Source organism: Dendrobates tinctorius, unplaced genomic scaffold, assembly GCF_039654945.1.
Source record: "Dendrobates tinctorius isolate UK_male_01 unplaced genomic scaffold, ASM3965494v1 ptg000163l, whole genome shotgun sequence".
Lineage (NCBI taxonomy): Eukaryota > Metazoa > Chordata > Amphibia > Anura > Dendrobatidae > Dendrobates > Dendrobates tinctorius.
Window position 1 is genome coordinate 13,101,579 of NW_027361830.1, and position 14,659 is coordinate 13,116,237.

The 14,659-nt window shown below is 42.2% G+C and overlaps 1 protein-coding gene across 1 annotated transcript; it reads right to left on the bottom strand.

Annotated features, from left to right (window-relative positions):
* Nucleotides 1-4,246: 4,246 nt before the first annotated feature.
* MC4R (melanocortin 4 receptor) lies at nucleotides 4,247-11,901 on the bottom strand. Its single transcript, XM_073550199.1, has one exon. It carries the CDS (start codon nucleotides 11,593-11,595, stop codon nucleotides 10,552-10,554), a length of 1,044 nt encoding a protein of 347 aa, XP_073406300.1. The 5' UTR covers nucleotides 11,596-11,901; the 3' UTR covers nucleotides 4,247-10,551.
* Between the last annotated feature and the right edge of the window lie 2,758 nt (nucleotides 11,902-14,659).

The following is a 14,659-nucleotide window of genomic DNA, read 5'->3' on the forward strand; positions in this document are numbered from 1 at the left end:
TAGTTGAATGCTGGGACCTGATTGGTCCAGTTTGGAAGGTCCTGTGAGGAGAAGGATCTCTTCACTAACAGCCTGTGGAGCGGCTGTGTGTGTAATGGTGGCCAGTGTCTGAGAGTCCCTGAGGAGTGAGTGGATTTCTGCAGCCTGGAGAAACAGCCATGTGGGAACCCTGACGTGCGTGAGATAAGGATGAGGCTGAATAGCCTGTATAATGGACGCTATCCTGTGACGCTGTTTATATTGCTGTGGTTTATGATGACAAATAAACCTCATGGACTGTTATGGCTTATGAAAACCCGAGCTGGATTTGATTGTGTGGCTGCCAAGCGAGCGTCCCCCAACCTTGAATGACAGCGCTACCTCACACCACCTATACCGCCATGTCCACCTCCTCCTCCACTTGGACCTGTTCCTCCTGGTTCAAGATTCTTAGTTTTTATTTCTACTCTGCTTTATGTAAAGACAGGAGGCAGCTGTAATGAGGACAGTATTAGGTTTTGTGTGTGCACAGTTTTATAAAACACCCTTTATGTGTACTCTGCACCCATCTCTGATAGTATGGTGCGTACTCAAAACCTTTTAGAATCTTTGAAAGTCGGTGGGAGTGATGTGTGTGTCAAAATAATTTTTCTACTCTTAGGCAACCATATCCATCATAATACTGTGCTAAAGGGCACTGTGTGTATTCTTGAACCCATATCTGTGGGAGTAGTTTGTAGTGACGAGTGAACGTGCTCAGATAACGTGTTATCCGAGCATGCTCAAGTGTTTTCTGAGTATCCGAGTATATCGAATAATATATTCATGTCCCTATGGCTGCATGTTTCACGGCGATTGACAGCCACAACACATGCAGAGATTGCCTGTTCAAGTACAGCGCCAAACTAAACTTTTTACTGACTGTTCCTTGTCAGGGTCCTGACAGCGCCGACGTACAGCCTCCGCTAAGCAGGGACTCACCCGCACCGTAGGAACCCCTGGGGACAAGAACAGCCGGACAATAAAGATGCACGGGACCTGAATGTAGAATATTAGAAACCCGGCACAGGACCTACGGTCATCTGAACGGTCATGTGACTGCCAGGGGGCGGGGCTTAGCGTCCTGCTTTCAGAGGAGGAAGAAAACTCAGAGTCGGGCAAAGCAGAGGTCTGGCACAATACAGGCAAATGAGGTACAGGAGGGATAAACAGACGGAAGGTCAGACAAAGCCAAAGGTCATACACAAGATATCAATACAGTACCAGGGATGTGACAGAGCGGATAATCAGGGCCAAGCAGAGATCAAAACCAAACGGACATAGAAGGTACCAAGCAGAATCCAAAGCGATATCCAGAGAACAGACCGAGTCATACACAGAGAATCAAGTAACCAGAACACAGCACAAACACACTCAGGGGTCACCACACAATGCCAAGGGCGAAAGTATAACTGACGGGGGATGGGAGCTTCCTGAGGCTATAAGAAGCCTCCCCAGAACCAATGAGAGGCCACCATAATAGGTCCCAGGTGTGCAGGTGAGAGTCTGCACTGCGATCAGAACATTAACCCCAGAAGTGCCGGTCACCCAGCACTGGTACCATGACAGTACCCCCCTCTCAACGGGGGGCCTCTGGACCCCCAGGCTTGCCCGGGTACCTAGCATGGAAAGCCCGAACCAGACGATCCGCATGCATCAACCGGGCTGGCACCCAGGACCTGTCCTCCAGCCCATACCCCTTCCAATGAACTAGGTAGTGTACTGACCGCCGTACCAACCTAGAATCTACAATGTGACCAATCTCATTTAAGCATAGATTTTTGCCCAGGTTTTTTTTTTCGGTGTTCATTTAAGGGGTTAACTAGAAGAAGAATTTTATGGGGCAGGTCGTTCTGGACGTGGCGATATCAAACATTTGTGCTTTTATTTTGTTTTGTTTGTTTGTTTTTTACACAAAAATAGAAATGTATCAGTAAAATATAGTTTTATTTTCTGATTTTGAAAAAAAAAAATTTCAATTTTTTTTTTTCTTTTATTTAACTGTTTTACTTTGTCCCCCTATGGGATTTTCACTTTCAGCAGCCTGATCATTGTTATAATCCATTGCACAGCTTTGGCTTCAGAAATGGCATACTGTACCTCCCTGCAAAGTGGCACAGGAAACTACTGCAAAGTGGGATAGGAAACTATGTGTCGTGGATGGGCGTTTTTCTTGTGATTCGGCAACAGACGTATTCGCATCTGCCCCACATCCTAGGCGTCTGCTTGCACCATTATAAGCACTTACAATTCCCCTTCCCATAACATTTGTCTTCCCCTTTTTAGTAATCATTGGGTCTCTGGAAACCAAGTTTCCTTTATCAATTGAAATTAAAAAAATTTTAATGAAACAAAAAAATTGGTCAACTGTAGCAGGCCAAGCAGTTTTTAAAAATTTTAAACCAATAACATTTCCCACATGTCTGCTTTACATCAGCACAATTTTGTAAACATTATTTTTTTGTTAGAAAGTTATAAGGGTTAAAAGTTGACCAGTGATTTCTAATTTTTACAACAAAATTTGAAAAAGCATTTTTTTAGGGAGCACCTCACACTTGAAGTGACTTTGAGGGCCTTATATGACAGAAAATGCCCAAAAGTGACACAATTCTAAAAACTGCACCCCCTCAAGGTACTCAAAACCACATTCAACAAGTTTGTTAACCCTTTAGGTGCTTCACAGGAATTTTTGAAATGTTTAAAAAAATGAGCATTTAACTTTTTTTCACAAAAAATTTACCTCAGATCCAATTTGTTTTATTTTACTAAGGGTAACAGGAGAAATTGGACCCCATAAGTTGTTAATAATAATAATAATCTTTATTTATATAGCGCCAACATATTCCGCAGCGCTTAACAGTTCCAAACATAAGTCATAAGTAACAACGTTAACAATACAATAATTAATGCAAAATAAGACGACCCTGCTCATGAGCGCTTACAATCTACAATGAGGTGGGGGAGATACAAAGTAGGTGTGTATTTACAATGATGTATTTACAATGATGGTCCAGCCATCTTGAGGGAGTGAGGGATGGATGGAAATAGTGAATGGGCTACACATGCACACTTACACATAGAATGACTGTGATTAGTGAACGTGATAGGCCGCTCTGAACAAATGTGTTTTCAGGGAGCTCCTGAAACTATGCAAATTGTGGATAGTCCTAATTTCTTGGGGTAGAGCATTCCAGAGGATTGGCGCAGCACGGGAGAAGTCTTGGAGTCGGGAGTGGGAGGTACGGATTAGTGCAGAGGTTAGTTGAAAGTCGTTTGCAGAGCACAGTGGTCGGTTAGGCTGATATACAGAAATGAGGGAGGAGATGTAGGGGGATGCTGCACTATGGAGAGCTTTGTGGGTGAGAACAAGTACTTTGAATTAGATCCTATAATGAATGGGCAGCCAATGTAAGGACTGGCGAAGAGCGGACGTGTCCGAGTACCGATTAGCCAGATGGATGATCCTGGCCGCTGCATTAAGTATGGACTGGAAAGGGTATAATCAAGTAATGGGGAGGCCAATTAATAGACCGTTGCAGTAATCCAGGCGGGAGTTGATCAATGCTACAGTGAGGGTTTTTGTTATTTCCACGGTGACAAACAGGCGGATTCTAGAGATGTTCTTTAGGTGTAAGCGGCAAGAGCGGGCAAGAGATTGTATATGGGATGTGAAGGAGAGATTGGTGTCAAACATAACACCCAGACAGCACGCCTGCTGCCGGGGTGTTATTGTGGTGCCACCCACGGAGAGGGAAATGTCAGATTTAGGGATGTTAGTGCAATTTGTCCTGAATACTCTGATACCCCATATGTGGGGTAAACCACTGTTTGGGCGCATGGCAGAGGTCGGAAGGGAAGGAGCGCCGTTTGACTTTTCAATGCAAAATTGGCTGAAATTAAGATCGGAAGCCATGTCGCATTTGGAGAGCCCCTGATGTGCCTAAAAAGTGGAAACCCCCCAATTCTAACTCCAATCCTAACCCCATCACAGCCTAAGCCCAACCCTAACCCTAATTCCAACCCTAACCCTATTTCCAACCTTAGCCCCATCCCTAGCCCTAATCACAACCCTAACCCTAACTTTAGCCCCAACTCTAACCCTAACTTTAGCCCCAACCCTAACCCTAATTCTAACCTCAACTCTAATCCTAAAGGGAAAATGGAAATAAATGCTTTTTTTTCGTTTACTATTTTTCCCTAACTAAGGGGGTGATAAAGGGGGGTTTGATTTACTATTTATATTGGGTTTTTATAGCGGGTTTTTATGTTTGACAGCTGTCATTTTTATTGCAAAAAATAGTTTTTGCATCACCACATTTTGAGAGCTATAACTTTTTTATTTTTCTGCTATTGGTGCTGTATGGCCGCTTGTTTTTTGCAGAACAAGATGACGTTTTCAGCGGTACCATTTTTATTTACATCCGTCTTTTCAATTGTGTTTTATTGCACTTTTTGTTCGGCAGTATGATGATAAAGCATTGAGTTTTGCCTCGTTTTTTATTTATTATTTTTTATTTAATATTTTTTATTTATTTTTTTATGGTGTTCAGTGTCAGATCAGCAATCTAGTAAAGGTGGCTGGCCAGCGCCTGTTCTCAGCAGGCACTGAGAAGTCACCTCCCTTTCAGGACCCCGCGCATCATGGAGACCACCGGAACAACGTGATCGCATAGCATTGTTCTGGTGGGAGAGCGCAGGGAGCCCCTCCCAGTGCGATTTTTCTCTGTGCGATCGTGGGTATTGCTGCGGGGTGTCAGCTGTCACATACAGCTGACACCCGCACGCGATTGTGCCGTCACACCAGTACTGCTGTTTGCGGAAACGCAGTTCCCACAGAGCAGTACTAGTACGACGCATGTCAGGAAGGGGTTAAAGCCACCTCCGCTCCACTCAACAGTCTTACTTAGATTCACTGGAATTTGAAGTGATTCTGAAGGTCCTATATGACAAAAAATCTACTATATAATCGTCTAATTCTGTCTGTCTGTTTGTAACAGAAATCCCACGTCGATGATTGGTCGATCCCAGCCGGAGGAGGAGGAGGAGACAGTGGTCTGCAGCAAGATCTTCTAGGGCAGTGTGCCTGGTGAAAAACAGTCCAAAATAGATCCCAGACCCCTCAGGCCATGAGAGGCATCCCCAAGGAAGATGACAGAGGAAGATCCAAGATAATTTGAGTACCGACCCGGATACTGCTGGTAGTGCTGACATCACTGAAGGTGGGAGGAAGAATGGTGCCCGCAGCAATCCTCCACAGGAACTTCACCAACGATTTGCCCTGCTTTAACTTGATCAGAAGAGGGCGAAAACCCTCGGCCGGTAAGGGGCAAGCCTAAGGCAGGACGCAGATGCTGTTCAGAAGGAAATCTCCACACCGCCCGAACATCGGGTAGCGGTGACGTCACAACAGAGAATGAAGAAGGCACGTGCAGCAGGCAGAGACGGAACCTTCACCAGCGGTATGCCCAGGGAAAACAAGGTCAGATGAGGGTCCGGCCCCCACGGTCTGCAAGGGGCAATCCCAAAGTTGATCCCAGAAGCCTTTCAAAAGCAATTTTCTACACCACCCGAACACCGGGTAGCGGTGACGTCACCAATAGGAAAAAAGATGGCGCCCGCAGTGCTCAATGACAGGACCTTTAGCAGTGATGTGCCTAGTGATAGCACAGACAAAAAAGGGCAAAACCCCCCCGGTTGGCACGGAGCAACCCTAAAGAAGGTGTACGTAGACATCCTGAAGCAAAATTACACAGATGAAAAAACGCTATTTGTAGGTAGGAGCTGTGTTACCATGCAGTTATATCCTCAGGTGAGAGGAGAGTCTCTCACAAATGACATAAAAACTGAGAAATGTAAATAAAAAGAGGTTTTAATACTTCAGAAAATAGTTTCACACAGGGACAGGCAATAGATCATTACAGCTGACCAGCGTAACCATAGCAACCCTTCAGGTGCAATTGGAAACAGATAAGCCAGAAGATGTCACCAAAAACAAGAATTGTAGAAAAAATGTAAAAAGTCTGCATAAATATCTACTATATAATTGTCTCATTCTGTCTGTCGGTCTCTCTGTAACGGAGATCCCCCGTCGCTGATTGGTCGAGCCCGGCCGGTCGCGACCAATCAGCGACAGGCGCAGTCCGGCTGTGAATTGGCATGGAATTCAAATGACGCATGCCACCCCTACCGTTGGGAGATCTGCGGTGCTAGCTGCTGATCTCCTAGCAGTTGCTGCGGGTCATCTCCTGCCGCACGTAGGTCAGCGGCAACGCAGCCGGGAGATTACCGGCGCTAGCCTGATCGGGCGCAACCAATCAGCGACAGGTGCAGTCCACCCGTGAATTGCCTTGGGATTTGAACCACGCTTTTCTGATTGGTCGCGCCCAGCGACTTTACCTGGAAAATCCTGTGTATTCATTGCACTATTCTTAAATCTTCATAAATAATCTACATACATATTCTAGAATACCCGATGCGTTAGAATCGGGCCACCATCTAGTACTCTATATTTACACTATTCTAAAACCAGCACCCCTCAAGGTGCTCAAAACCACAAGAAGTTTATTAAAGTTTCAAGTGCTTAATAGGATTTAATGGAAAGTGTAAGGAAAAAATTAACATTGAACTTTTTTTCACAAAAATTTTAGACCCAAATTTTTTCATTTTTTCAAGGGTAACAGGAGTAAACAGACCATAAAATTTGTTGTGCAATTTCTCCTGAGAACACTGATACCCCATGTATGGGGGAAAACTACAGCTTGGGCGCAGGGCAAGGGAAGGAGCACTGACTTTTTGAATGCAAAATTTGCTGGAATCATTAGCACCCGTGATGTGCTTAAGTTGTGGAAAACATCCACAAGTGACTCAATTTTGGAAATGAGACCCCTTAAGGAATGTATTTAGAGAGGTAATAAACACCTTGAAACACCTGGTGCTTCACACAAGTTTATAATGTAGAGCCGTGAAAATAGAAAATCACATTTTTACCACAAAAATGTTCTTTTAGCCCCAATTTTTTTTATTTTCACAAGGGTAACAGGAGAAATTGCAACATACAATTTGTTGTACACCAATACCCCATATTTTGTCGAAAACTACTTTTGAGGCACAGTGCAAAGCTCAGAAGGGAAGAAGTGCCATATTGGAGTTCAGATTTTGATGGAATAGTTTGCAGGTGTCAAGTCACATTGGCAGAGCCCCTGAGATGCCAGAAACCGCCCATAAGTGATGTCATTTTACAAACTACACCTCTCAATGAACTCATCTAGGGGGTGGAGTGAAGAAAGAATAATAACTTGTTTTAGCCCCAAATTTTTAATTTTTATTAAAGCTTATAGAAAAAATGGACCTCTCAGTTTGTTGAGCAATTTCTCCTGAGTACGACAATACCCTGCATGTAATCACAAACTAATTTTGAGGCACAGTGCAAAATTCAGAAGAGAAGAAGAATTTAGTCCAGATTTTACTGTTAATGGTTTGTGTGTGCCATGACCCACTGGGAGAGCCCATGAGGTGCAAGAACAGCAGAACCACCCATAAGTGACTTTATTCTATAAACTACACCTCTCAAAAAATTAATCTAAGGATGCAGTAATCATATTGACACCACAGGTGTGTCACAGAATTTTATACCATTGGGCAGTGAAGGAAAAATTGTTACATTTTTACCACAAAAATTTTGTTTTAGCCCCATATTTTACATTTTCACAAGGGAAAATGGGTAAAAATGACACCGATATGCATCACACAATTTCTGCTGAAGATATGTAGCTATGTAGCTGTACAGTACTGCTTATCCACACAGCAAGACTCGTGAGGGACGAAGCAGTATTTGCCTCCTGGAGCGTAGATTTTACTAAAATAGTTTGCAGACTCCATATACAGAGCCCAAAATTGCTATAAGAGCAGAATATTCCCCCGAAGTGACCCCATTTTGGAAATTATACCCCTTTGGGAATTTATCTACAAGTGTAGTGATGACTTTGACTCCCTGGGTGTTTTCCAGAAACAAGCAGTAGTGGATGTTGCTGAGTGAAAATTGCAAATCTGCTATTGTAGCACCCATACATTGTAGTGGTTAATATGTTGAAGTGCCCAGTATGATATGCCTAGCTTGTGCTTCTGGAGACATGCATCAATAAATTCAGCAGGCTCTCATCGCTAAAGAAATCCCAAACATGTGAACGCTAAATGTGGTTTAGATAGACTGTGGGTCTCAGAAGGGAGGGGGGAATTTGGATTTGGGAGTGCAGAATTTGCTTTCTTCCATTTGGAGGGGCGAAAAGTCATAGGCCTTTTTGAGAGCCTTTGTACTACCAGTAACGTGGAAGCCCCCTATATTTCCGTTAACAGACGATTGACCTAAGTGGGGATTTGCTTTTTTTGTGGATTGAGTTGAAGCTTTTATTGAGAACATTTTACATGACATTTTGGATCATATTTATCCTGTTATCCACACTGAGCACTTATAGCAGGATTTCCATCTAAATCTCTGAATGATGTGATTCAGATGAAACCCCCAAGGGATCCATTCACTATAACGAGGCAGCAGAGTTACTGTGGATTCCATCTGGCCTCTGTTCAGCAGTGTCCTTCTTTTAAATCATTTTGTGCACTCCTCAACATTGAAATTGAAAAAGGAGAAACAAAACTACAGGATAGATAGACATATTAGTGATATGAAAATGATAAAAAATGAAAGCAAAATGTTCAAAACATCTTGATTTATTCAGTACAGGGTATGGGCACCATGTGCATAAATACACGCACTTACATGCCTTGGCACGCTATCAATAAAGTTTCTAATGGTTGCCTAAGGAATGTTTCACCACACTGAATGCCATTGGTCGCACAAATCATCAAAATCCACAGTTGAAAATTCACTTTGCAGTTATTGACAAAATGACATACTTGATGTGTCTGATTGAAGACAAAAGGGAGAGATTGCAACCTATGATAGTACATTTAGACCACGCAGACTGCGCACACTTTGGCAAATTATATGTATTACTGATTCCATGACCAAATCAATGAAATGCTGACCATTAGTGCACCTGGAATGGAGTCTAGAGGGGTTGGACTACCATACATTATGCCATCCCACACCATAATCCTGGGATTTTTACCCAAGTGATTTTTTTCCTTGTAAAGTCTTCAGCAACAATGATGAGTTCCACTTTTGTTTTGGATGTTATGATAGCCTGAGATTAGCCTTGAGACCACGTTGGCAAGGTTCTGATGAGGCATTCATAAGGGAATGTCACACTAGTTCTACTCCCTGGATTCTGGTGTGGGGTAGCATAATATCCAGAAGTCAGACTCCTTAGTATTCATTCCAGGTACAATAACAGCTCTGCATTACATGGGTTTGACCAGTGGTATGGCCATTTCTCCAAAGTGTTATAGAAGCCATTATTCAACACCACAACGCCAAGCCACATGCTACTTGTGCAACTGTGAACAGTCTGTGTGGCCCACATGTGATACCATTGCATGCAAAGGGAGATGCCAGCATTTAATCTTGCTGATTTTCATGTCCAATTATATTCAGCATGGCAGAACCATCCTCAGACAACCATTTTTAAAACTTTTCCAGCTATCTATGGTTTAGCTGTATGGAAGCCAGCACAAAACAATTTTATAAAATTCTGTATTTCCAGTTATGCTGATTTTTTTTAATTTACAAACAGAATTCAAGAATTCAATGTCACTCAAATAAATTTACTTGTCTCTGTATTGTACTTGATCGCTTGCAGGACATTATGATATAGACGGGTTAATGTTTTTTTTACTCTCCGTTCTACATTTTGTTCTTGTTTACCCAGCCTTATAGTCTCATAGCCAAGGATTTCATTCTTCTTATCTCAAATGTAATGTCTTTAAGATTCTGCAAAAACATGTTATGGGTACATGATAAATAAAGTCATCATGACCTGGGTAACGTAAATGTTATAAGAAGTACAGTAATATTCTCAGTGTGAATAGACAGAAAACTTTATGCTCACAACAAGTGTGCATTGTTATCTCTTTTAGGCCAGAGTCACACAAGCATATAACACGTCTAATAGCACTCGGGCCAGTGTTATTCTATGGGTAGCTCAGATGTGCAATTATTTTCTCTTGCCGATCCGGCATGAGAGAACAATCGCATCATGCTGCCGAGTGCACCAAGACTAGGCTCAATCGCACCTATAAAAGTCTATGGGTTCATGTGAAACATCGGATGCTGGCAATGGAATAGATGGAGAAATTGCTTTCTCCGTCTCCTCCACACCAGTGATGCAATTCTCTCATTCGAGAGGCTCGGAGTACAGAAGCACTGACACTCGGATCACGCTCATAGAGGAGTTTGAAACGAATGTCCTTGGCATATCACATCTGATGCTCTCACATTGTATGCTATATGCTAATGTGACCCCGGCCTTATGTTTAATATATTACCAAAGTTATACAAGCAATATGACAAAAAGGAGCAGTAATTTTACATTTACACAAATACTGTAGCACTATAAAATCTCATTTCTAATTTCACCTTTAATAATGGCCAGTAAGCTCACACATTCTTCTCATCACCCAGCAGCATATCATTTCCTTCAAAGTCTTTCTTAACTCATGGCTGCGCAGAGCATAAATTAGTGGATCAATAACAGAATTGCACATGATGAGAATAAGATAAACGTTAAAATGTGACATAAAGCAGACGCAATATGGGTTTTGAGGGCAAGAAATGTAAAAAATAAGATGCATGAAGAAAGGAGACCAGCAGACAACAAAGACTCCCAATAATATAGTCAGTGTAATGGCTCCTTTTATATTTGCTCCTTGTCTTATTGTGCTGATCCCTGGCAGAACTGCAATTCTTTTCATATGCAGCCTGGCCAACATGAACATATGCACATAGAGAGAAGCCATCAGAGCGAGCATAGTGAAGATTATGCTGATCAGGCAAATAATGACAGCATTATTGTCAGAGTACAAAATAAATAAAATGCCTGTGATAGAACATGATGTCCAGATGCAAGTTATTATCAAGACTGTTCTCTTTACCGTGATGATGTTGTGATACTGAAGAGCATAAAATATGGTGAAGTACCTGTCCACTGCAATAGACAGCAGACTGCAAATCGAAGCGAGAAAAGAGCTGCAAATGATAGAATCCAAGATGTTGTCAATGCTCTCAATAAAATGCTGTGTTTTTCTATCTGTATCGGTTGACAGAGTGATCACAATGGTTTCAAACCCATTTGATACACTGACAAGCATATCTGCCGCTGCCAGGCTACAGATAAAGAAGTACATTGGAGAATGAAGGTTCTTGTTTCGAGATATTGCAAATATAACCAGGATGTTTTCGAACAAGCTTACAATGCCCAAGATCACAAATACTTCAGGCAAGATGAATAGTTGTTCGTAGCATCCTTCAGGGTGATGGCTCTTCTCAGTGCTCTCATTGGGTCCAATGTGCCATCCGTAACTGTAATTTCGAAAGTGCATTAAATGCAGCCTGTGGTGGTGCGGCTGGTGCTGTGACTGCTGCTGATGTTGATGAAGATGGTGTTGAAGCTGTGTTAAATTCATTTTCTCCACTCACTCAATCATTTAACACGGACAGTAAAAAAAGGATCACAATTCTACAACCCAGTCAATTATAGATAAAGTCTTCATTCAAAAAAGAAGTGAAAAATCCATTAACTAAAGTCCACAACACTGATTTGCTTGCTAAACGTTCAGCTTCAAATTAAACATCTTAAGTCTTCCTCTTCAACTCACCACTTTCTCTTTTCTCCTGAGTGCTTCACAGATATCTCCATGTACTGAGACTTACACAAGCGTATGCTTTCTGAAAGATACCTGAAATGAAAAGCAGCTGGGTACCATAGAATGAAAAGGTTTTGCTTCCCCCTCTCTTTCTCTTGTGACCAATCCTGACAGTGAAATAGATTAGAATGATAAATGTGCATCCGCCAGCAGCAGATAGAATCTCCGATAGCTTTAGTGTCCATCACATCTCCAAACAGTAGGGTAACAGAAAACAATTTCTATAATGCCTAAAGGAGTTTCACAATTAAATATTACATTTCCCTTTTAGATTACAGAGAACATAATTCATGATATGGAATTATGTAAAAATGATTGTGTGCCTAAATGCTTTGGATTTTGTCTCAGAATGACCCCCTTAAATTGTTCACCACTGTCAGACACACAGGCTTAGTATATTGGTAGCTACAAACCAGACAGGCCTAAATGCATCTGCACTAATACAGGGTGCAGCGGACCCAAGTAAAATGGCAGCTGCACAGGTGCATAAATACCAAATGAAACAGCCAGCCTACAATCAGGGATTGGCCATGTGGTACACCAGTGCAGAAGAAATAATCCGCATGTGGCAGTGTTCACACAGGGAATGCAGGGCTTCTGGTTCACAACCTCTAAGTAACACCATATAAGGGGCTGCCCAGTGCAAACTAGAATGCATCCCGTGTGAACAGAGGCCACAAGTTTGCAGAACCATTTGGGCCCAACTGCACCCTGAAAGAAATATAAAAAGTGCACAAAAAACATATCAATATATGTAAGGTATTGGTTGATATTAAGGCCTTAATACGGAAGCTGGCAAACTGCGTCAAAGTTCCTTACACTTGCCAGTCCTACTGTAACATGAAAACCTCAAAAAGAGGAAAAAATCCTCCAAAAAATTCAGATACAAACCAGACAGGCCTAAATGCATCTGTACTAATACAGAGTGCAGCGGACCCAAGTAAAATGGCAGCTGCACAGGTGTATAAATACCAAATGAAACAGCCAGCCTACAATCAGGGATTGGCCGTTTGGTACACCAGTGCAGAAGAAATAATCCGCATGTGTACCCACAGGCCTGAGAGAGGGAAGCTCTGCTATGGACATTAAGAACTCGTCTGTCTGAAGTAAGACTGTTTTCCTTGTGCTCCTGTGACATTGGTTTATGAAGGAAATAAACCACACAGACTGATACTTTAAGCAAAAGTGTTCCTGTGTGCCTCAATATCGCAGCCAAGCGAGTTAATCCCCGTCCACTCATTTGGTAGATCTCTCTCTACAAAACATAAAGTAAATAGTCCATATTATTGTGGGTTCTCCCACTTGGATTAGTGTCCAATCGATACCATATAGTCAATTCATGAGGCTCAAAAGAATTAATAGTAATTCAGAGGGATTTAAAAGACAATCATCGGATCTTTATCGGAGATTTCAGGAAAGAGGGTATACTAGATCAACACTAGATACAGTCCTAGATACGACAGTTGGCACTATGGAGGTCCCTTTGAATGGTAACTTTAGTAATGATAAACAAGAAAGAAAAAATAATAAAAAAGATGGAGGAAAAAGATTTATTTTTAGTTTCAAATTTGGCCCCATGGATAAAACTATCCGTTCAGTTATAAGGAAAAACTGGCATTTGTTGGAAAAAGAATTGTTATGATTAGGTCACCGAGGAGGATAGCCGGGGAATAAGCTAGGCAACCAGAAAACCAGAAAGGTTGGTAACTAAGCGGATTGCAGACCCCTAAAACTAACAACACAACTAGAATTAGCCGTGGGACGTACCTACGATACCCTAGACGCCTCGGCACAGCCAAAGAGTTAACTAAGCCTAAAGCAAGAAAGGGGAAAGCTAAACTGCCACTGGGTAGAACCCCAAAGGAATAGATAGCCCCCAAACATATATTGCCGGTGAGACAAGATGAGGCACAAAAACAGGCAGAAAATAGAGTAAGCAAATGATGGGACCTAAACTGTCTAGATAGAACAGGACAGGAAAGATACTGTCTGCAATCACGCAAAGAACCCTAAGAAAAATCCAACACGTCTGATATGCAAAAATACTGAGGCCACATGACCTCTCCCCCCCACTAGATCAGCATTCTGGTGTGAACTGGAAGCAAAACAAAAGATACTGATATAACAGGGGACTAGCAATATTGAACAGACTGACATAAGCTATGGAATTTGGAACGGGGTCCAGCACTGGTCCCAGTAGGGAACAATGTTGAACCCACACAGTAAAGCAGAAAGCAGAGAAAGGCAAAAACTGGATCAAATGCAAAAAGATTCCAGTAAACAAATAACTTATCTGAATGATGCAGGACCAAGCAGGGGGCAAGCGGACTTCAAAATGCACAGGAAGAAAACCAAATCGCCAGCAACAACTGAGGGAAGCTTGCTGACTTAAATCTTCTCAGTCTGTAACACCTGATCTCCAATCATCCTCTTCAGGTGATTGACTTCTGTCAACCCGACCAGCTCCATTACCCGAAGCAACCACCAGAGGGAGTCCAAACTCAGAAGTTAGGTCACACGTGTTCACAACAGATAATGCCATATCGGAAGTTGTGGCAATGGGTCCCCTTTTTGCTTCCAGATGTTCAACCAGTCTGAGAGATATTTTGGTACAGACTTGTATGAAGAGTGATCAAAAGGATTGGTTAAAATCAGGTGCCCCAAAAGGAAATCATAAATATGTACATTGCAATTTTTGCCCTTTTCACATGACAGGCAACCGTTTACAGATTGGGCCGATTTCACATTATGTCTGTGATTTTATCACTTGTAGAACTAACTTTCTAGTTTATGTTCATTTTTGTCCATGTTAGTATTTTTACAT

What these genes read in the sequence shown, in the direction of transcription:
- MC4R (XM_073550199.1), bottom strand. Translation starts at nt 11,595, where the DNA reads ATGAATTTAACACAGCTTCAACACCATCTTCATCAACATCAGCAGCAG.